Source organism: Gopherus flavomarginatus, chromosome 13 (assembly GCF_025201925.1).
Source record: "Gopherus flavomarginatus isolate rGopFla2 chromosome 13, rGopFla2.mat.asm, whole genome shotgun sequence".
In the NCBI taxonomy this organism is placed as follows: domain Eukaryota; kingdom Metazoa; phylum Chordata; order Testudines; family Testudinidae; genus Gopherus; species Gopherus flavomarginatus.
The window spans coordinates 25,669,444-25,693,643 of record NC_066629.1 but is presented as its reverse complement, the minus strand read 5'-3'; the positions used below and the strand labels follow the sequence as shown (position 1 = coordinate 25,693,643).

At 46.1% G+C, this 24,200-nt stretch overlaps 1 protein-coding gene across 4 annotated transcripts in view; it reads left to right on the top strand.

Annotated features, from left to right (window-relative positions):
• The window catches only part of ZBTB16 (zinc finger and BTB domain containing 16), a 167,929-nt gene extending 144,847 nt beyond the window's left edge, over positions 1-23,082 (top strand). For 3 of the 4 annotated variants that reach the window (XM_050921807.1, XM_050921805.1, XM_050921806.1), the window contains 3 exons: positions 9,639-9,809; positions 18,165-18,332; positions 21,246-23,082. In XM_050921807.1, coding sequence (XP_050777764.1) covers positions 9,639-9,809; positions 18,165-18,332; positions 21,246-21,475 — 569 coding nt within the window. In that variant the 3' untranslated portion in view covers positions 21,476-23,082. The remainder of the gene's footprint in view (positions 1-9,638; positions 9,810-18,164; positions 18,333-21,245) is intronic. The other variant, XM_050921808.1, reaches the window with a different exon arrangement.
• Positions 23,083-24,200: the final 1,118 nt, after the last annotated feature.

The following is a 24,200-nucleotide window of genomic DNA, read 5'->3' as shown; positions in this document are numbered from 1 at the left end:
ACATTTGGGGTCTGAAAAGCAAGTATAAACAGCATTCTCTGTCCTTGTGCACTGGCTCAGTCCCCAATGGTTCTTGTTTTATAGTTGAGGGAGTACTGCTGAGCCAGTCTTTCTCCTGTGCGTATTAGCACTGGCAACTTAGGTGCATCAGTTGCATTTTGGTTCCTAACTCCTGTTGTCCTCTAGCTTTCTAACAATGATAGGCAGAGATTTCAGTGTCGTTTATGGGCATAGGTGCTTTTTAAATAACTTGGCTCTGTTTGTCTGTGGTTTGTTTTCCTCCAGCCTTTTGGTGTTTTGCTTCTTGTGCTGCTCAGCAAGTTCACTGTCTGTCTGTGGCCAGATGTTCCAGTCATCGGGGCCAAATTTTCAAATGAGCTCAGCTCCCAGTTAAGCAGCAAAGCAAGTGGTCTGGCTTTTCCAAAGAGGGCAGCACGTTGCATTCTGAGCTCTTCTCGAAATCTGGTCATAAGCGCCAAGGTGGGAGCTACTGAGTGCTCAGCACTCCTGAAAATCTGGCCCTTATTTAGGTGTCTGAGCTGTCTTGGTGTGACCTGTCGGAGTGCTGGCTGGGTTCCAGTGTTGTGTGCCATCTTCACATTTTGTTCACAAGGGGACGGCGGCATATTGCTAAGATGGGTCTCAGCCTCATGGATAAAATTACACCGACCTTGCTGTGTGCCTGGTGAAGGGACTGGAGCTGGCAGTCTCTAGTGGCTTGGGAGTCTAGACATATCCTTTGGCAATTGCCATCAGTTGGGTCGAGTCCCTGTGTCACCTCCGCACAGCTTTACTTACAGAAAGCTTGTTATTCCTTGGAGGGATGCCAGCTAGCCTTTACTCATCCACACACACACACACACACACACACACACACACACACTCTCTCTCTCTCTCTCTCTCTCTCTCTCTCTCTCTCTCTCTCTCTCTCTCTCTCTCTCTCTCTCTCTCTCTCTCTCTCTCTCTCTCTCTCTCTCTCTCTCTCTCTCTCTCTCTCTCTCTCTCTCTCTCTCTCTCTCTCTCTCTCTCTCTCTCTCTCTCTCTCTCTCTCTCTCTCTCTCTCTCTCTCTCTCTCTCTCTCTCTCTCTCTCTCTCTCTCTCTCTCTCTCTCTCTCTCTCTCTCTCTCTCTCTCTCTCTCTCTCTCTCTCTCTCTCTCTCTCTCTCTCTCTCTCTCTCTCTCTCTCTCTCTCTCTCTCTCTCTCTCTCTCTCTCTCTCTCTCTCTCTCTCTCTCTCTCTCTCTCTCTCTCTCTCTCTCTCTCTCTCTCTCTCTCTCTCTCTCTCTCTCTCTCTCTCTCTCTCTCTCTCTCTCTCTCCTGAGCATCTGCCACTGTTGGGCAGGGATGGAGGGAGAGGAAGCTATTGATTTCTATCTTTTATGTCACTATGATCTCTGCTCCTTCCACCACATAACCCCTACCCCTGAAGCCCTTTCTCCAATCTACCAGGCCCCACTTCTCCTGAAAACACACTGATTTCATGAGGCCTGTAAAATGTGGTTCTCTCCCTTCAAATAACTGTCAACCCAACAGGCCACAGGGAGAATGGCGGGCAGGGGAGTGGGGAGGTCAGAGGAATGTAAGAGTCTAAAAATCCTTCCACTTGGGGCAGGAACCTGGGTTGGGAGATGTGCAAACCATTACTGCATCGTCACTTACTTTTGTTCTATCCCATCCCTCATCCTTTGTCTCTGTGGATTGTAAATTCCTTGCATCAGAGGCCTCGTCGGCCTTGTCTAAAGCCCTTCGCGCACTGCTGATGCTATGAAAATAATACCGAGGAAGAAAGGTGGAGCTTGATGTATCTAGGCTTGTTAAGGTGAACCAGGGAGGAAGAATGGAACTCTGGAGATCTGGGTGCAATTTCTGCTCTGCCACAGACTGAGATACACCGTGGCCCAGTCAGTTTGCCTCCCCATGCCTCACCTGTACAATGGGAATAATAATGCTTCCTTTCTGCCACCCTTTGTCTTATGTATTTGGTATGCTGTAAACTACTTGGGGCAAGGACTCTCTCAGTATATGTATTTACATCTCCAAGCACAGTGTGGCCCTGATCTCTGCTGAGGCTTCCAGCCCTGCTGTAATTCAAAAGTAGAATGCTAATCACCCCTAAAGTAAGACTTTTGCATCATAAGTAAATGATCAAATCAGATGGCCCAAGCCTTGAAGCTCAGACTCTGATCCAAAAGTCAGGTGGATTTGAGACGATGCAGCAATGTATTTACAGGGGTCTGTATTTTTGCCAGCTCCTCGTTCACTAATCCTGCGAAGGCATCCTCCTGATTTACTGATGGTTCAACAAATTTTCCTCCTTATTAAAAACCCTTCATTTTACAAACTTTTGCTGAGTGACAGTGGAAAGTGCCCCGCAGAGCCATGCAAGCCCTCTTGTGTATTGCACTGTCCTTAGCCATTTGAAAATGTCTCAGTTCTGCCTCAGGACTGAAAACAGGTTGTTGTTTTCCCCCCTGCTCCAAACATGGATTGCATCCTGCCTGTTAGAATTCTATTCAGTAGGTCTGGACAGGACCTCCTGGGTCTTCTCTTGTGTCTTTCTGCTTTAGTGCTGGATTGTCTTCTGCACTTAAACCCTTTGGATTGTCATATCTAACCGCCTCTTTGAAGACCTCTAGTGATGAGGAGCCTCCTTGACCTCTCTCTGCAAACTATTCCATTGCCTAAGTGACCTTCTAGTTAGAAACACTTCTACTTTCCTAATGCTGAACTTAAAATTCTCCCGACTTCTGTTTTCAGGCTGCTCTGTTCCTAATTTATAGTCTCCTTTCACTGTTTTCGTTAATGCCTCCCCCATCTTCAGTATTGTTAAAAGGCAGCTGAGACGTTACTGTTAACTTTTAAGCATCGCAACACAGAGGTGGAGGAGTTCAGAGGCGGAAGGGGGTGTAATTTAAAACTATATTTTGCCGGCACTATCTGTTTCCAGAAAGTCACCCCTCCACCAGCATCTAAGGAACCTCCTTTGATCATCAAGTCCACACAGTCCCACTCACTGGGAGTGCTGTGCCATGTGTGTATGTGAGCGCGCGTGCATGCACATCGATCTCCTTTCCCCCAGATATAAATTAATTTTAATTCACGGGCTTAATTATGGACATCAGGTACACTTGGAATGTGGGTGCGTTTCCCCTTTAACAAGCCATGTGTTGTGAGCCAATGTACCCTTTAGGTGTAAACAACCTCCCTGATTTTGTGGGTGCATCCTTGAGCGTATGCAGTTCTGAGTGGGGTTTTTTTTCCCCTGCTTCCAAAAGGCAGCTCATCTCTAACACTCTTGCTGTTGAAGTTAGTCCAATTTTTCAATCGGGGGCCAATTAGTTTCACAAATGAGGGTCCTGTGGTGCCATCGAGGATTTGTTACGGGTCTGCGCACTGGCCTGGCTGCTTTGTCCTCCCTTCCACCCCTGCTGGAGACCATTGTTCTCTCTCTCAGCGGGTGCTGCTTATTGCAGATTTATATGGGCAGGCGTCCTGCCGGCTCAGGGCCTCCACTCCACAGCTGGCTGTGGTACTTAAGGCCTCAGACCCAGTGACCTCTGACCCAATCCTGCTGTCATTTTGAAAGTTACAGACCAGAAGGCTGCATACCTCTCGGGATTTACTTTGTGCGACCCATTTTGTTTTGGTTTTTTTGGACACTTCGGAGAGTTTTGTCAGTGGCCCAATTGGCATTCGCCGGCCCCCCAGGAAAAAAGCAACGGAGAGGGTGAAATGGGCTTTGCTTACTGATGGTTGGTAGAATGGTTGCGTCACTTTGTGCGTGTTAATTCTTTGATTCGTAAAATCTTCCCTCATCGGATTCAAAACATAGCCTTTGCCTGCCTCGCATATGCTCCGTCAAAGGCAGAATAACTGAGACTTTAATACACACAAACACACGTGCCACCTTGTAATTTGAGCTTGTGGCAGAGATCCAAAAAGTCACACTGTCATATCAGTCCTTTGTGCTGAAAATACTTACAATGTCCAAATGTTCCAAGAACGTTTCGTTTCACGCTTTTGTTTGTTTTAGTCTCTGCTTCCAAAGTCCTTTCTCTGGAACGTTTTTTTTCCCCCCCTCCTCCCTTGAAGTGATTGACAAAATTAGTAAATCTATTCATGTTACTTTTATTGTACGAGTACCAATAAATCCCACATGTACTGGGGCACACACCTTAATGAGCTAGTGAGCTGACAAATTTGTTTACTGTAGCTGGAGGTGCTATATAATGAAATGCACTTGTGTCTGCTCACTGCAGAACAAATACAGGAGGCAGCAATGGTGAGCTTGTCTTCCTTGGAACGTGCTCACGGAAGTTTGGCATATTCATTTGCATTTAGAGTTTTAAAATGTAATCATTCTGTTTGCATTTTGTTTAATCCATAATACAGGGAGCCTTTTTCTTGAAGATTCATGGGTCTCCTGGCTAATGAATATGAGATCATATCATACCTTCTCCTTGCCCAAGCTTACATTAAAGATTATACAGCTGTAAGGTTCTTTGAAGACTTTTAATCTTAGAAAGAAAAGGCCATCTCTAACAACCTAGCATTAAGAAAGGAACTTTGTTAATGTGGAGGGCTTACCAAATGTGTATAGTGTGTGTTAGAGAGACTATTTGATATTAATGCATGGCAGAAAACTATTGAAATACGTCAATGTCCTGCTGCAATTCATTCGGAATGGCTGGAAAGGGGGAGAGGACAGAATTCATCAAGGTTCTAAATCAGAAGTTAAGGGCAATATTGCCACATATAGATGGTAGGAAGGGGAACTGCATGTCCACTATCCTCCCTCGACTGCTTTTACATCTTCTTAAGATGCAGACAGAAACCTGTCTCCCTGCGAGTCAGCATGCACCTGTATATCATATCCAGCCCATCCTTGAATGAAAGTGGTGACTGTTATTGATGAATGTGGTGATGACTCGTAATTTGTGAGAACTGTATCCTATGAGCACGAATGCAGGCTCTCAGAGGGGACCTATTTCACTGATGAATAGGGGAACCAGCCCTACTGTAGGGAGTTTGGATAGGACACCAGCTATGATCGGAAGGTCAGAATCATGTAACCACGATCTTACGATTATTCAGTGGTCGGCTGACACCTTCTGTGGCGCTCTAATGCCTGTGCTAACTTCTTTACTGTTACCAAAAAAGACACTGTATATTTAGAGGCTCTGCTCCTTTGATTAGGGAAACGCTTATAGCTCAAGATAATAAGAGCCTTGTGTTGGGAAAGGTGCTGCACCTGAAATCTTCTCCAGCTGTGTTCAGCCTTCTCGCACTCTCTGTTATTTCCCTTAAAGATCTAATTGGTATGGAAGCAGCACAGGTATAAACATAGCAATTTTGTTGTGATTCATGATCCAGAAAGTCACCTGGGTTCACTGAAATTTCTGCTGCCTTTTTGACAGCCCCCTGGCTTCACCTCAAACTAAACATCTTTCTTTTTTTATTTTAAGTATTTTCTGAGGGCAAATTTAGTGCCTTTCTCTGAGAATCTGAGGCTAGCATCACACAGAGCACAGGCAGGCACTGTTAAAGAGTCCCAGGTCTGTCTTGGAGCAGTGGGATATGGGGGGGTGGGGTGGGCGTTGTGACAAGCTCAATGGATAACAAGTAGGAAACCATTCATATTTCCCCCCACCCCCTGGAGATCAGAGGCGGGAGGCATGTTCCAGAAAGAGAGGTCCCCATGTCCTGAGGCCTGGCAATTCAGTGTGCACACATTCCCCTTCCCCTGTGCAAAATTATGTTTCATGTTGGGGAGTAATTGCCTAAATTTAATCCACAGCAGTAAAAGATTTCTGAGTTAAGGTTTCCTTCTATGGTACAGTAGGAAAAGAATTAAGAAAGTAATCACACGTACTCTAGGGAACAACACATTTGGAATCAAGGGGGACACCAGATAACCTAACAAAAATTATAGACCAAAAAATGATTAGGATTTAAATACAAGGGGTGAAATCCCAACCCTATTATTTTCAATAGAACCTTTGCCATTGACTTCAGTGGGGCCAGGATTTCTCCCAGGGTGCTGAAAATCAACCACTAGTGGGAGACCCCAGAAATTTCTGAGTACAACCAAGGGAGTTGATAGTACAGTGCAAGGTAATTTCCATGTATTTGCTGGGTGCTCAAGGGGGAAACTGAGGATAAATGAGCACCAAAATGTTAACAGCTAAATTTATGGCCCTACAGTTCCTTTTACCTGTCATCTTGTAGTTTTGATTTTTAAATATGCATTCGATTTAAGCACAATTTCCTTAAGTGAGCACAGGATGACTTCTCTTTAATAAAATCACAACTTTCCACCAGTAATTAGCATTTCTGTTGCCTTCACCGCCATTCAAGTGGAGCTTAGAGGCCTGTACAATGCTCTGCTCCTGTTGCCAGGGGCCAATTGATAAAATTGTATATTAGTGATATAACTTGTAAGTTTTCATTTACTTCAGATGTTGTTTTTTAAATAACTAACTGAACGCAGTGTCTGTTTAGAGCAAGGAACAGGAGACGAGGCTCCTGGATTCTGTTCCTGGCTCTGGGAGGGGGAGTGTTCCCTAGTGATTGAAGCAAAGGACTGGGATTCAGAACTCACTATTTGTTTCCAGCACAGCCAATTACTCACATCTTGACTGTGGTCATACGGGAACATCTGGGCCTCAAGTTTCCTCATTTGCAAAATAAGTGTTCCTGCCACCCTCACAGAGGTGTGGCCTGTTTAATGTTAGCAAAGTACTTTGCAATCCACAGGTGAAAGGTGCTAGAAATATGCATGGTGCAGTCTGATTTATCATTAATATTATCCCAATGTTACAAACAGGACAGCTGTCTGGTATCTGTTTCACAATGCGTTAATCACTGCTGCCCTCATTCCTTGGCCAGCAGTTATAGTTACTACCTACCCTGGTTTCCTAAGAGATTGGGGACCTGACTCTGACGCCCACAGACAACCCTTACCACTCTGGTGGGCTGCTTTCTGAACAGTCTGTCCAGGACAACAGCTCATGTCCTTGCAATGGCGCATCCTGCTTAGTCTTTTCAGATATCCTGCTTTCTTGGGCCTCCCCTGCCAGCAGCTTCCATCTAAGCATGCAGAGCCACCCCTGTCTCATGCCTGGCATGGAAACCTGCTGCTTTGTTACCATCTCGATTGCCTCTACCCAGCCATCTGTACCAGCAATCGGAACAGATTTGCTGCTTTGGCCTAGGCGTGCTCTAGTATACTGACCCACCCCGCAGGTTAACTTTTTAACAGGCAGCCATGGTGGCTTTTTTGCCTGAGAAGACATGCCTGGCGCTTCTTGCTTTGCAACAGTATTCCTGCAGAGTTAATTTCTGGCACATATTATAAGCAAAATGGACTTTTTTATTTTTTTAAGAGCAATGCACATTCAGTGGTTACCTTGCACATCTTGCTCCTGCTAATGAATTGCTAATACAATTTTCTAGATAATTTTATCTCCATAGTCCCCACATTTTAATGGGTCTCCAAAAAGGTAGCATTTATTGGCTTAATCTTCCAGCATAATGCAATTTGCACTGACTCATAGGTTCTGAACAATCAACTATGCATAAAATAAAAAAAAATATTTAGTAACACAAAAGTCTTATTTTTACTGGCAGTGTGTAAATATCTGGGGGGGGGCTTTCTTCTGTTGGTGCAGCCTACTTTATAATTGTGTGTGGTTCATAGGATTAAGTTTTGGTTTGTATTTCTCTTAAGTATCCCAAGCAATAACAGAGATGTTATTCTATTATATTCAACCCTCTAGCGTCTAGGGCAGAATTCTGAGCTACCCCCCATTAGCACTGTCTCTACGTCCCACATACATCAGGGTTTAAGGGGGAAGAGATAGTCAGTGTCTTGGGAGAACTTCCTGCTTAGATCTCATAGAGGTGTATAGGCCTAGTGTTTAAAGCATGATCGTCGTTTTAGAGGGAATGCAGAAAACTATTAAAAACAGCTACTTTGTAGTTAGAGGGATAGGAGGCGTCTGACATGAGAGATTGCAGAGCCTGTAGTTAAAGGGCTGGGCTTTAGATGGAAGTCTTTCTCACTGTATCGAGTGCACCATAAAACACCTGAACTAATTGCATCGTTCCCCAAGCCCGCATTTGTTCTACGTGATGTGTGGTCCAGTGGATGGAACAGGAGTCCTGGGTTCAACTTCTGACTCTGCTGCTGACATGTGACCATGGGCATGTTGCTTGCTCTCCTCCATCCATAAAATCAGGACAATTTCACTGACCCACCCTGTGAAAATCACTTTGCAATGTAAAAACTGCTATATACAACACGATTTGCATTTATCGTCCTGAGGATATGTTTCCATAAAAGGTTTCTGGTGAACTTTCCAAGACTTGTTTCATCAGTTTAGGAGGAAAGAATCCGAGCTTGTCGTGGTGTACTGATTTGGCCAAAATTTCCCCTCCGCTTAACTGTACTGCCCCAGCTGCCTTATAGGTAGCTGCTACTATTCCTCTGTAGCACATGAAGCTCTTGTCGAATTCTTTAGGATGAAGGATTTTATCTTCGTGTAAAGATTTTGTTATTAGTGTCAGATAAAGATGAACCAAAAGCACTTTTCCGGCTTGGTCCATGATCACCAAGGAGGCGCTTTCAGAATAGTTAAGTGCTTTTTATTTTTTTCCCCAAAATTACTTTTTGTGTTCCATATTCTATATGCACATTACAAAGTTATTTTCTTCCAATTGAAACTGGTTCAATCTGAAAGCCATCATATATACATTCATAACCTTTATTTTTTAATTTGCTTCTCAGCCAGTTTTTAATCAGGTAGGGTGTACTGTGATAATACATTCTTGGTATTGCATTTGATAGCTATCTTATAGTTGCTACACTGTGCAGTTTGGTATCTGCTTAGATATGAAGGAGTTAGAGTCTCCCTTTTGTTTTTGGCCATACTGCTCTAGGACTAGAATGGAAATGTTGCCGTGTATTGTTCTGCAACCCAGCAACGGAAAATTCTTGCCATTTGCTTTACCATGTGCTACAAGTTTCCAGTGCCCGATACAACTGTAGATGTCTAGTTTCCACTGAGTATGTGTCGGGGAAATAAAAATAGAGTGAGCTTCAAATCGACCTTTAACTTGTTCTACGTTTTTATTGGGGATTGGGTAGTGATGGGTTTTCCATTTGAGAGTACTAAACCGACACACCAGTTTTCTGTCAATGCACCTGAGCCGTTTTGTCTGCTCCTCCTGAATGGAAGAGTCATTATAGGGAATAAACGGAGATGGCTTTGGCTATTGAGGGGTTATGAGCTAACATGCAATATGACTGACAAGCGCTTCAGGAAGCATTGACCTGACATGATCAGTGCCAGTAACTCCTCTTTGGTTGTGCCAAAGTACTTGTGAGTTGATGCTCTCTCACTAGTCTGTTTCAGTGGCTCGCTCAGGTCTGTCCCTTCCTATGACAGTTTCCTTGAGTTGAATGGTGCTGCGTTTGAGCACATGTTGCCTTGACAGGACAATCGCAAGTAAGAAAGAATGGTCAAAATTCTTCAGAGCAGTGGGCCGTGTAACCCGGCATCCTGTCCGCAGAAGCGGCAGTGTGTCAGAGGAATCTGCTGCAAAGGTTGCTGACGAGAATGTCTCCCTTTCTCCTCAGGTACTGACATGGCCGTCTTCTGCCTGCTGTGCGGGAAGCGGTTCCAGACACAGACTGCCCTGCAGCAGCACATGGAAGTGCATGCGGGAGTGCGTAGCTACATCTGCAGCGAGTGCAACCGTACCTTCCCCAGCCATACCGCCCTCAAGCGGCACCTGCGCTCACATACAGGTAAACTGTCCCAATGACTAGCTGCCACTGGGACGCTCCATGAGCTGGCTGCCTGCCCTTGTGAGGGGATAGGGAGCGGGGCTTAATGCAAGCCCTGGACCTCAAGACAGGGAACTCTGCATTCATGAGCCATTGCATAGGGATCTGTGGAACAGCCCCAGTAGGACCCATCTAGTGGATCACTTATGGGATTGTTCGCTACAGTGCATCCCCAGTTCGTTGTCTAGTGTAGACCTACGTGTGTCCAGCGGCGAGGCTTCTGTCACTTCCCTTGGTGGGCCTAATAACTCTCCATTAGGGGTTTGGTTTTGCTGCTCTTTAGTATCAACTTTCCCAGTTTCCTCCCTTAGGTAAATTAGTGTAATGGCTGGGCAGTCATTATTATAGGATGGTGCCTGAGGATCTCAGTTAGGAGTTAGGATCCTGTCGTGCTAGACACGGTGCAAATTCTTATTAAACGACAATCCCTGTCCCAAAGAGCTGTGGACTGGGTCTAGACTTAAAAATTTGATTGACCCAGTTACGTTGCACAGGGCTGTGAAAAATGTTGCATCCTCTTTGACATAGTTAGCTCAACTAACTCCCAATGGAGATGTAGCTAGGGCAACGGAAGAATTCTTCTGCCAACCTAGCTACCGCCTCTGAGCGATGGATTAGCTACACCAATGGGAAACCGCCTCCTGTCAACGTAGGATGCTTGTACGCTACAGCGGCACAGCCACAGCACTGTCACTGAACCACTGTAGCCTGGACATCCTGAAAGTTACAGCCAGTGGTGCAAGTAAAATCCATGTCTTACCAGAGCCAGGTAGGCACCAGCTAAAGAGGCACATGACCCTCCATGTGACTCCTCACTGCCCCAGGGCCCCCTTGCTCTCCCTTTCCCCTCCCCACATCCATCCCATATTACCTGGGGTAGGGGGGCTGCACCAGAGGCAGGGCTGGGGGGCAAGGAGCCGCTAGCATTCTGCTCCTTTTCCCCGCTGCTGCCCCTCCCAGTGGGGAAAGGAGCAAAGCTCCCAGCCCTGTCCCGCAGCCCTCTTCTCCAGCGGGGCTGCTGCTGTGTCATTGCAATACGCTGTACCGGCTATAGCTTGCTGGTACGGCGTACCGGAGCATACCGGGGGCCTACCTGCACTGATAGAGAGGATGCAAGAAACAAATTGGGGGAGGAAGAAGGAGGAGTAGGGCAAGACACCAGCAAAACAATCCTAGCTGGATACACCAAGCATGGGGCATGGCTCTCACGCCGTTAAGTGCAGTCTTTCATAGTAGTGGATACGACCCTTCCAAGGCTTGATGGGTTCTAATCTAATTCTAATCAAGGATTTCTAGTGGAGATTTATTGATTAAGAGAAGTGTGGGGGCGGGGTTTCAGGGGTTGGGTTTTCTCTCTGATTTCCTTTAAATATAAATGAAAGCTAATGTCATTCCTCAGTAGAACTCATCTGGGCTTTTTAAGCGGTGTGCAGTAAGTTTGTTTTCCTGTGTATCGTGGCATGTGACCTTAATAGTGGAGGTGTGAATGTGTCTCATCGGCTTAAAGCACTGGATGCACGTAATCGGCCTGGTGTCCTGCCTTAATGGGATTATAGTGACCTCTGCTATGTGTACGTGGTATTTAAACTACATCGGGAAATGTTCCAGTCAAGTTCTCGTTGCTTGGAAGAGCAGTGGGGCAGTCAAAGCACTGACATGGGTGGGCTGTGTGGTGGATTCAGACAGTCTTCGAGACCCAAACAAGGGAAACGGATGCCTGTTCGAAGTTTGCTGCAGAAGCTCCTCACCCCTTCCCAGCAAGCAGCATATATATACCAGGTAGTTTGCACCAGACTTTTGACAGGAACACATTAAAGATGACACCTGCCCACTGTGGCTGTTGTTCCCTTGTGGAAAAACTGAACACAATGTCATAGACATCTCTTTAAACAGTGCAGCATTCTCCGAGGTGTAAATCAAAAGCTCCTTTTCAAATAAGTTCTTAGCGCTTGCGTTAAGACCTTTCATCGGAACACCTCGAAGCACTTCCCAGCTCTGGGTCAAGTGTTGTTACACCCGTTTTATATCTGGGGAAACTGGGGCACCAAGAAATGAATTAACTTTACCCCAGGCCACAGAACAAGCTATTAACATAGTTTGGTATAAATCCAAAGCGTCCTGACTCCCAGTCTCTCATGGACAACACTGCCTTCAATTTATTGGAGCAGTTTGCTGTACCATAAACCATTCATGTGCAAATATGGAACAGGTGGTGGTTGATTGTTGCTCATAGCTTGGCTTGTTCTCTTGCAAGAGATGAACAACATGGTGTAAAAGGGAAGGAGGTTTTCTCTAAGCTATGATCTTTCCTGTCACTCATGCCCCAGTGAGGATCAAAGCACTAACCCTCACCCGCCCCATGAATGTGTAAAAATACTATTTCATGAATCACAGGAGAACAATGACTTATGTTTGGGCTCACTAATTAGCTGGACTGTACCACTCCCTATGGTATAGTGGCTGATGTGTAGTTTGCAGGCTTGTTTTGAATCATGGGGTTTGAAATGACCTTGTCTGGGAATGGGAGAATTATTTGTAGATGTGTGGAGGAAATGTTTTCTTCCCATCATTTTCCAGGTAAATAATTTTGTTCCTTACTTGATCTGTTTGCAGTTTCATTTCTGGGTGTGGTAGCAGGTGAATTTGGCCTCTAGATTTCCCTTTCCCTCCTTGCTATTGATCTGGGGTCAGATGCATTTGTTGCTTTAGCCAGGGGATGTTCCTCTCTCAGCTGGAAAATGAAATTTCCTGGTGCCAGCAGGGGGTGAGTTTTAGTGGGATTTCACACACCTCTCCCCAGGGTGGCCAGCCTCAGGCCAGTGCGAATTGTGGTTCAGTGTTTTCATTCAGGCACTGTTGAGAGAGAGGATTGTCTCCTTCATGTGCCGGGCCAGGTGTGTTTTCACAGTGGAAAGAGCAGAGTCCCAGGTCTGATGCCAGTGGGAGTGGAGAGTACTTTGTGCATCTCAGGATGGAGAGGCTCCTGACAAAACCCTTCTGCTTAGCTAAGTTTTAGAGTGGGGAAAGTCAGCAAAGTATGTTCAGAAATCAGAAAATAAAAAATCTGGGTGTGCAAATGCAGGAACAAATCCTGCAAGGTGCTGAGCACTGACCACTCCCTTGAGATCAGTGGGAGATGTGGCTGGTCATCCCCTCTTGGGATTAATTTAACCAGGGTAATTGCATGATGGTCCCCTGCTCAAGATATTTCCTGAAGGTCTCATGTTTCCTTACCAGCAATGAGATGCTTGTGGGGTTTGGAGCCACAAGAAAGAGCGGGTTGGTGGGAGTGGTGCGTGATATGCCACTCACAACGAGGCTGCCCACAAACAGGGAGGTTTCTGTTTCCACCTGTTTTAGTTGTCATCCTCCTGAAGATGATCTCTTTTACCAGTAGGAAAGCTTGGCATAAGGTTTTTGGTCACATTTAAATAGAGTACGTTAATAAAGGATGGTTGATAGATGATATAAGCATGTTAAGACATTAGTATAGCCTATAGATGGTTATAAGCATGTTAGCAGACAGTGTTTAGACGGTTATAAGACGTGGGTATAGCAAGCAATCTGCTGACTTGTTGGACTCTCACCATCAATAATTAATTATCCATTGATTAAAACATCTATTAATCATGTATTAACCTCTTCTGTGCTTAAATTGTACTTCTAATGTAAAATGTAGCCACTTTTTATGTGAGTGTGTTCACACATCTTTTTAAAGGTTAAAGATCAAGCAACAGCATTCCAGTCTTACTTTATCCCTAGCACCCAAAACATTGAGTGCTGAGGAAAATCCATGCAATGGTTTGGAACCTCCATGAGATACATAGACAGCTGTGCCACAGAGAATAATAGGAACGTGGGGTTCCCACTCTAAATTAAATAAAACCAAATAGACACAACCCTTACTATATCTAGCAGCATCTCTGCAGTGTCCCATTGAGGCAGAGCTACTTTTTCAGTGAATAATCCTGTATTGAGATGGGAAAATAGGGCTAGATGATGGAGGAGGAATGGTGGGGGTTTTTTGGTTAATGCTCTGGATTGGGACTCAGGAGACCTGCATTCTATTACCAGTTCCTCCTCAGGCTCCCTATGTGATCATATGCAAGTGACCTAATCCCTTGGTGCCTCAGTTCCCTACCTGTAAAATGGAGATAATTAACACACTCTCTCTGCTACCCTTTGTCTAAGGTACTTTGAATGTCAATTCTTTGGCACAGGGACTCTTACAATGCGTATGTACAGCACCTACTCAATGGGTTGCAATCTTGGTGTTTAATGCTTGTGTAAAAATGATGCAGGAGGTCTTTTGCCTCCAGCTTCTGTTACAGCTCTTATTAGGAACTCTTTTTTACGATATTTTCGAGATACAATGTGATTTATGTCAGTGTCTTTTTGCCATTGTTGTCTTTTGCTGCTTCCCTTCCTTTTCTTCATCTCTTGTGAACATCAGGAAACCCAACTTCTTTCCCTTTAAAAACGTCCCTATAATCTCTCTTCATCACTCCAGATGGAAAAGGTGAAGGCAAGATCCTTAGCTGGTGCCAATCAGCATAATTCCATCAACTTCAACTGCGCAATGCCAATTTCACCAGCTGAGTGTCTGGCCCAGAGGTTTTTTGTCTTTAAATCAGACCTCTTACTTACTAAAGATGAGCAAAAAATAAATAATTTAATGCTTGAATTGCCATAAGCCTGGCGCACACTCTTATGTGTGTATGTGTGTTCTCTCTCCTTCTCGTGTATGTATGTGTACACACACACACACACACACACACACACACACACACACACACACACACAGGCTTGCCTCATAAATATTCCGTTGTTCCTAGCCCGTTTGCCACCAATGCTGCGTGTTTAGTATCAGCAGCTGTGTTTGGTAGTGCAGGCCAGCAGAGTCCTTGGCATTGATGGATCCCTGATTTACACGGCTGATCATATAATAAACTCTCAGCTGTGTAGAAAAGGCATTTTATGGCTTTGCGATTGGTTGTTCAGTAGACTAACAAATACACCAGGTAACGATATAAAACCAGGGTCACAGGTGCAGAAGGCTGGCCAGAGGGGGCTCTAATTAGTCCTGTTTGTCCTGCACTTAATGTCAAGCTCATTAAGGGGCCCTACAAAGTTAATCAACATGCCACAAATTGGATTCTTTGAGTTCTGCTGCCAGTTCTGCGCATGCTGCAAGGCTGTGGATCTGATCAACTCCCTGTGTCAGGATTACAGGCCAGGTGCTGCTCATTTCCCTTCTTTCTTTTATTTGGTCTGATTCTCAAGATTCCATATTTAAGCTCGTTTAACATGTGATCAGGTTGATAATGAAATTCACTCAGATCCTGTCAAACTAGCTCCTGAGTTTAACACTTCATTTAAAGTACCAGGGCTCTCTGAAGAAACAACCGTGGTGGGGGTGGAACAAATCTACTCAGGCCAGTGGCTGGGTCTTAATGTGAATTATTCACCTGGTTTCTATTCACACATCCAGCACTCCAGGGTCTTTTATTTTTAAACAAGGCGCTGAATGGAATATTGAAACGGTGATTCTGAAATTTAAATACCGCCCCCCATACTTCCCACTTCTGTCACAGAAAACTCGTGGGTCAGATGCTCAGCTGGTGTAAATCTGCAAATTATGTGTGTTTTCCAACAACAGAGGTTCTGGCTGCATGTTTTCAAACCTGAGCCCCATCTTTATAAATGGATTTTTTTAACCTCAAAATTCACCATTGTTTCACCATTCTTCCCCCTTCAAAAAGAATCTATATTACTAGATAGATTCATATACGGAACCCATAGCCATAGTGCCAGTGCATATAGAGATGGTGACCATAGTTAAACATATTGATTCTGTGTTAGAAATTCAGGAATTGTCAGATTTTCAGTTGATGGACGGACTTTGATAGAACCAGGTTCATTGATACCAGTGAGCGCTCTGACCCAACATAGAACAAAGAATAAATGCAGCTTGACTTCATTGGAGCTACCTCGATTTATACTAGATTGGGCTCAGTTTTTGTGTACAAATGAATGTTTAAAAAGCATCCAAAGAGGGAAACCCTCTCCCTTCTTTCTTGTCACAGGGGAAACTGCCATCCATGCTTCAAACCACTCTCGTGAGCTGTGTGTACGTAGTGGTTTTCAAGGATCAAATGCATTTAAACCTTGTGAGCTCTCTGCTAGTCTCCTGCAATCAGAAAATAATGTGAAATATCAGAGTTGTTCTACATAATGCTTTAAAAAATCATTTAGTGCTGCCTGAAAGATTTGGAAACGCTAATGTAAAATCAGAATTTATATGAGGAAGGTCTTCATTTGGGAGGGGCGGATTTTGTTGGAGGGTCTAAAGAGAAAAGAGAATGAAATATTTTAAAGAGGAAGTGAAAGCACAGTCATCTGAGTATATAACTAGAAGGACAATTTATGCCCAAGCACGAGTGCAGTTTGACATGGGGATAATGAAAAAACGTAGGTCATTGTGGATGACTTAAGCCTTCAGCAGCTGAAGAAAATGTATGAAATGCGAGGAACATTACACGCTTGGCAGCTCTGCACATCTGCAATAGGACAAGTGAAATACAGTTGGCCATTCTTTACCATAAACTGTGGTTGTAGGATATGCAGCACAGAGAAATTGTAATTACAGTGACAAGACAAATCAGTGATATTTAAATATTCATGAACAAAGTCTTGGGCAATCAATCTATCTTTATTGTCCTTGCCTTCACTTCTGTAATAAATAAGTAGCTGGAGCCCTCACCTTTCATTCAAATAATTCTGAGTTTGGTGCTAAACTGAAGTACATTTATCAGCCACCCAATCTGGAATATTTAAACACCTCTCCAGCTCCCAAAGTTTTTGGCCCGGGATGGCATCACGTTTGTCTGGAAAGTGAGACAGAAGTGGCTTGTGATTGCTCCCCAATATAAGCATGTGTAAGATCCTCTCTTTGGCAGACAAATGAGCTCACAAACCCCTCTGTTGCAGGGGAGCGGTGGGCCTTCAGTTACACCTCTCCGTTGCTGGAATTCTTATGCCTTAGTGAGTCTTGTTGAGGTGAGGAGGGCTGTCTCCCCAATTTGCTTCCCTTCTCTGCTGATGGGCACAATGCCTGATGAAGCAGCCGAACCTCTTCGCAAGCTTGTATGGGAATGAGAGCCTTTACCTTCTCTGCCATGGCACTATTCCCTGCAGCAAGTCAGAAGCAGCTCACTCTGCGAAGCTTCCCCTGCAGTGCTGAGATGGTGAAGCGGGTTGCCTCATTAGCACCTCTCCAACCCAATCAGTGAGGTCGAGGGTCCCCTGTGCGTAGTGGGGCAGCAGGTCCTTCCCACCCTGCTGAACTGTAGGAAGAATGGCTGTCATTCTGTCATTCCCCTTGGACAGGCCATTTCTGGGGGTGAGGGAATGAGAGGAACAAACATGGGGACGGGAGGGGAAGAGTTAGGGCATGGTTTGATTAGAGGAAGACTGCTGTACTGGACAGCCCGTTGGTCTGCTCCCTGAACGGGTCCTCCTCTGCCCCCTAAATCCACAGTACCTGCAAACAATCAGTCAGCCAGAGCAGGGGCAGTGAATAACTATTAAATCATCCTTCCCATGGTTAGCCTAAGTAACAGCCAGATCTTATCATTACTCTCCTCCTCCCCCTCCCCTTGGCAAGAACTGTCTCTCCCTGCTGCGTTTGTGCAGCACCTGGCACCAGGGGGTCCTGGGACCTTAGGATGGTGGTGGTATTATTATTTGTATTATTGTAGGATTTAGGAGCCATCGTCATGGACCAGGACTCCAGGAGCGAGGCACTAGACAAACAAAACAAAAAGAGAGTCTAAATGAATGCCAAATAATAACAACATACAGCAGGAGGTGGTGTTGAAGTTTCATTAGGTGGCCTCTTATCCTGAGTATCTCCATCGCTTCTGGGTGTTGAGCTTAGAAAAGAATGTGTGTAACCCCACTGCTCTGGATAAATTGCAGCTTGGATGCTTACTCCCCCTGAATTTCCACCTGGGTGGAGGTTTCTTCTTCACTTCTAGTCCGAAGGTGCTGTGCAGCATTGCTGTACATTGCTAGGGATCTATTGTGTTCCACCACAGAGCCAGCTGCATGTCATGGGTGTGTGAAGTGACCACTATCTATTCCTTCCCCTTGACCTTCTGTGGTGGTGGTGGTGGTGGTGAATTAAGACCTTGCAGATGGCTTTTCGAGAGGTGAGGCGGGGAGGAGAGGGTTGTGCTGGTGCAGGCTGCGGGGTCTGCATAATACTGTGCTGTGTTCCCCATTGTATCTAACCGTGTGCTCGTGTCGTTCCAGGTGACCACCCCTACGAGTGTGAATTCTGTGGCAGCTGCTTCCGGGATGAGAGCACATTGAAAGGCCACAAGCGTATCCACACTGGAGAGAAACCGTACGAGTGCAACGGCTGCGGCAAGAAATTCAGCCTCAAGCACCAGCTGGAGACCCACTACAGGGTGCACACAGGTACCGTCCCGCTGCCACGCGTCTGCAGCTGCCTTAGCAGCACGTGAGTCAGCCGCTCCTGCAGCCGCGCCACCGTGGACTTCACAAGCTAAAGAGGGCTGGGCTGATTCAGCCCTTGGATGGAACTCACAGAGCCAGGGTCACAGTGAGGGGTTTGTTAGGGAGCATTCCTCCCTTTAGCCGGTATTGAACTGTTGCCCACAAGTGGTGGGATGGGATGTCATGCTGCTGAAAGCACGCAGCTTTCAAACCAGTTATTTAACCACGGTTTTCTGCCCAAGATTCAGGGCATTAATTCCTCAGCAAGTTCTAGGCTGGTAATTGCACTATTTCCCTAAGCTCCTCCTGCAGTTTGATGAATACAGTATCTTCACTTCCTGCCCTGCCATGTGTGCTGTTAGACAGCTGCGGGGCCCCAGCCCAGGACAGGATGATGGGATGCCTGGGTCTAGTTTAGATATCAATTCAGGATTCTTTGGGATAAAAGGTGCTGTGGAAAGAACTACGTCTTGCCTGGGCATTTGACAGTGGAGGGGCGTGAGAGCAGTATAAAGTTGGGACAAATGAAATACACTTGAGACTTTCCGCTTTACTTTTACTTCATGGCTGCCTCTCCCATCTCCATCCCCTCATGCCCTGAGCCACCAGCCCCTTTTCAAAATTAATCCTTCCCCTTTGCCAGCCAAACGAAAGCTGTGCAAGGCGCCTGCATGCGTGATGAGCAGGCTGGGAAGGAATAGGCAGACTCCTCCTCATACTGAAATGATTAGGGCCGATTAGTAACAATTGCCCTCCTCTCTCTCTGGAGAGATAATAGAGAGCTAAGCAGTGCTGCTCCCTCTTCCTGCTTTTACTATATGCGGGAGCTGCCCTGGCTGAAATACCCAAGCTGTCAAACGGTGCATGCCCACCTACCATCTGCCTTCTGCGTGGCAGGCTCAGAAAGAGTTGAAGAGGGACTGCAGACCTTTCCTCGGTCATTGCAGTGTGTGGTGACTGTGGCTGGACAGCTACTCCACTGCCAGTCCTTGCTCTGCTTTCCCCAGCTCTTGCCTGAAGGATCCTGGCAGGATGTTTGGGATCATTTATCCCTCAACTCCTGCTGCTCACATGCACAAGCCGCTTTATTGCAATTAAAAGTCCCAGGGTCCCAGTCCCTTGCCCACGTAAGCAGGAGCTCAGCACCTTGGAAATCCAGCCATAGATTTACAATGCCTCCGACTCTCAAGTCACTGGAAGATGCAGGGAGATGCAACCGGAAGAGACCCCCATCTTCAGCAGAGCCATCCTCACTTCCATTTCTACACGAGGATGTGGCTCTTCTGCCCTATGCTGGCTAGGTGCTAGGAGTGGCTAAAACGAATGGCTATTAAAAGGAGTGGCTATTACTAGGTCTAATGATAACTCCAAGTGGGAGCCGAAGTACCCAGCCATTCTTTGGTGCATGTCACACCTACCCTGGTGTCCAGGTTCCCTGTGTAGCTCATTGCTACCCTGTCGTTTCGGGGCAGCTGCAAGTCTGGGAGGCACTAGAGAGTTTTCTTCTCCTATTTGTCCATTAAATACTTGGTTATTTCCCACATCCAAAGCTGCCTGAATCATGGGTGCTTGCTGTGGTAAGGCTGCTGCAGTTCCTTCAGAATCCAGGCTTGTTGCTGGGGATAATGAATCACTGCATGCGTCAGCATGTAACTATTGTAAATAGTGGATCAATATTTAGATCACTTTTGCTGTTCATTACTTCATTATTCGCTGTGTCTGTGCACAGAGCAAGTATCAATATCAGAAAGGCCAGGCAGTTAATTACTGCATTGAAACGAGTCTCTGAAATCTCAGCTCCAGCCTCATATGTTATCAAAATGTTTCAAAGGCTTCTGCTGAGATTCAGTAGCCCAAAAAAAAGGCAGCTGAGCTGGAGCAGAGATCAGGGACCCAGCTTCTGGGTAGCATCGGGGAACATAGCAGTTACCAGACTCGATCAGACTCAGGTCCATCTAGCCAGCATCCTGTCCCCAACAGTGTCCGGCTCCAGCTACTTGAGAGGAAGGTGCAAGAAATACTGCAGTGGTGAGATAACTTGCTCCTGGGGGAAGTTTCCGCCTGACTCCTATTAGTCAGAGTTGGGCTCATGCCCTGAAGCAGGCAGGTGGTTTAGCTCTCCCAAAACTTTTGCTGTCTTCGCTGTTGTAACTCTGCATAGTCTCAATTTTATTTTTCATGTAAAGGCCCAATTTTTTTGATCCTGCTAAATATGATATCTTGTGACAATGGATTCCCCAGGCTAATAGTGCACTTGATCATAATGCCTACCACACTCAGGTTGGTTTAAAAATATTCAGTGGAGACCTCTAAAAAATATATAACTAGAGGTTATATAGAATTTTTCACCCGAAGATCTCAAAGTGCTTCACAAAGGAGATGAGCATCATTATCCCCACTACACAGAAGGGGGCTGAGGCATGGAGAAGGGAAAGTCACGCAGCAAACCAGTGGAAGAGCTGGGTCTAAAACCCTGCTCTCTTGAGTCTCGAATCCAGTGTCATGTCCTCTAGGCAACAGCCTCTAATGCCCTGAAAATCACCTTACCTTTCCTTCCCTTCCCACATTCCAAGGCCATAATGAGGAAGGAGGGCCCAGCATTTAGGGCATAAGCCTGAAATGTGGGAGACCCAGGTTTGATTCTCTGCTTTACAGCAAACTGTCTATGTGACCTGGGGCAAGTTATTTAACCTCTTTGTACTTCAGCTCTCTGGCTGCACAATGGGTCGCCACCTCACAGGGGCATGGTGACGATAAACACCTTGAAGACCAAGAGGCGCCCAGATACTGCAGGGCTGGGCAGCTGCATAAGTACCACAGACAAGTCAGCATGGTCACCACCTCACCCTTCTTTTGTCTCTCTTGCCTCTGCAGGTGAAAAGCCTTTTGAATGCAAGCTGTGTCACCAGAGGTCCCGAGATTACTCTGCCATGATCAAACATCTCAGGACCCACAACGGCGCTTCCCCCTACCAGTGCACTATCTGCCTGGAGTACTGCCCCAGCCTGTCTGCCATGCAGAAACACATGAAGGGCCACAAGCCAGAGGAGATCCCCACTGACTGGAGGATAGAGAAGACCTATCTCTACCTTTGCTATGTTTAAGGGACATGGAGGGGGAAGATTGAAGTCAGGAAGGACTGGGCAAAAAAATGCATCATCCATGGCCTTTTATTCTGTTGTTGTTTACTAAAAGGGTTCTCCGTTTTTGTTTCTGGCTCATGAGGTGTTTGTGTGGGGGAGGGGGAATAATTCCCTTTTTAATTTGGGGGTTCTCTGTGCAGTCAATGAGAAAATGCATCAGAATCGAGCCATAGCCAAATATCTGCTCGTGTTTTGTGACAATGCACATCAAGGGCTTTGGAAAGAGCAGGTGAAATGTCACTGTAGGGGAGGGGAAGGGGCAGTCCCGGCGCAAGCTTTGGGGTCTGAGATTTTGGAGTTTGAATTTTTTGTCCTGTTTGTGCCACATTTGTTTACTTAATTCAGGCCTCATCTACATTTAAAAACGAGGGCAGCCTAGCTACATTGCTTAGGGCTGTGAAAAATTTTGCACCCTGAACGTTGTCGTTAGGGTGACCTAGCCCCTGTTGTGGATGTGGCTAGGCTGACCAAATTCTTCCATCGACCCGCCTGTCGGAGAGATGGATTAACTATGGCAACAGAAAAACCCCTTCTGTGGCTGTAGCAGCTGTAATGTCAGACGTGCCCTCAGTCACCAGCTTTATTCAGCTGCCTCTTGTGCAACCTCACCAGTAGGTGGCAGTGTAACGCCTATTGTTAAAATCCCCCTCAGAGGATTCCCCCCAAATTAGATGTAACGACCCAGTTTTGGGGGTACCCAGAAATACCAGGGCAGATGATGCGCAGCATGACGGGCTGGATGATCTGGAGGTTAGTTAGTCGTGCTAATAATGTGGCAGGTTACAATGCAGTCCAGATTTCCCCAAGTAACTAGTGATTTGGGGGGGCCTTGGTGTTTTTGCTTGCCTGACCTGAGACACCCTGAATTTCAGAACATGCTGATCAGCCTCGTCGGTGACTCCAGCCAGGCAGCTGGAATCACTAGTCAGTCTGGCACAGCTTGGCATAAGTAAAGGCACAACCGGAATTTTCCTCAGGAGGGGGCCCAGGGAGATGACCCCTTTGGAGCCGGCATTTGGAGCCCCTTTGTCCCAGGTGGAGAAGATGGTGGGCTATAGTGCCCTTTGGCACAGCTTGGTATCTCAGAGAGCAGAGCCAGCAACAGGCAAGTTTTTGTGGCGTTGCAGCCAGGGGAGGAAGTAGTGGGATGTGCCAGGGCAGGGTGCATCCCAGGCAGCACGAGGCGGGGAGGTACCATGCAGCCCTGTGGGCATCGTGTGCCCCCATTCCCCATGAAAAGCCCTGGCATCAAGGCTGCACACACACCGCCACTCGGGAAGTGCCGGGGCCTCCCCTCCCAGCCAGCAGCACCAGGACTCTGGCCGGGGTTCCCCCATTGGGCACCCCACCCATTACCTCCTGGGTGTGTGGCAAGTCCCTGGCTGCAGGGCCCCCCTGCACTGCTATCTGGAGCATGGGTGGCCATAGCTGGGTCTCTGCTCAGATCCGCCAAGGGAAAGCTGTCCCCCTGGCCCATGTTGCGCCCGCTTGAGCATAAGTAAAATAAACCTGAACTTTGCTACAGTCCTCCCCCACCCGCCCCTGGGCTGCTGTGTTTCAGAGGGCAGATAGTTTCCTGAAAACGTTTTCAATTTATTAATAAAATCTGAAAACAAAAAACAGTTTTGGAGAAAATGAATTTGAATAAAAATTCAATTTGAAGGAAGATAGTAATTATCCTGCTGTATAGGACAGGTAGGGTGACTTCTCAACCTAGTGTGGAGCATGCCTTCAGAGTGCCCCCTCAGACTCCTCAGCTAGCAAAGTTCTTGTCATGTTACCACTTGGAACGATCAGAAACTGAGAGCTGTTGAGTCTCTCATTCATGCACAGAAAGTTGCCCTAGATATTTTGATCAATGTCACTACTCCTCTTATGGCCAAGTCTGTTGGTGCTGGTGGTTGTCTCACTATAATAAAAGCTACTTGGGTATTTTGGGCCAACGCCAGTCTGTTCAAGAGCTTAGAACTTGGCTGCAAAAATTGCCTCTAGGCTGCAACCCTCTCTCCTGACCAAAGACCTTTCTATGCATTTTTTTTTTATTTTATTTTATTTTTAGGAGAGGGAATTAGAACCAGATGGAAAGGGCAAAATCTTTCAGCCTGTTTGTCAAATCCCAGCTGTTGGACAAGTGTGTCTTCAGATGAGGGAGTCACAGTTCAAGATGCTCTTAAACTGCCCCCTGGTGCCTGGGCATTGCCAGGGGTCTGAAGGAATGATGAGTGAGCTCGTATTCCCTTCTCCTGCAAACACATGCAATATATCCCCCTGGCTTGCAATGCATTACAGTGACTCAGGCTGGTTAAATGCTAACCTGTCAGCTTGACCTAAATTTGTCAGAGATTTGAGGATTGGGGAGTAATTCACAAGTTCAGGCAATGGATTTTGTATGTACCATGCTGCTCAGTAGCTTACTTTTGAGTCTCCGTTTATGCCACGCCTTGCAATTCAACAGTGCTCTTCTTTTTTAAAGTAAGAGTCCTTCAGAAACCATCCCGTCTGGCTGCAAGAGCTTTGCTCTGAATGGGGAGATGCGTTTGGTTTTGGTTTTGTTTTCCACGTTTCATAACAGAAACATACCAGTTATTTTTTTTGCTCAGCCCTCTGTCCAGGAAACTATGAAGGAGTGAATTGTAAAAGACGGCTTTTCTTTGTTTGGCTTTGGGGGCTTTCGTTTTTGTTTTAA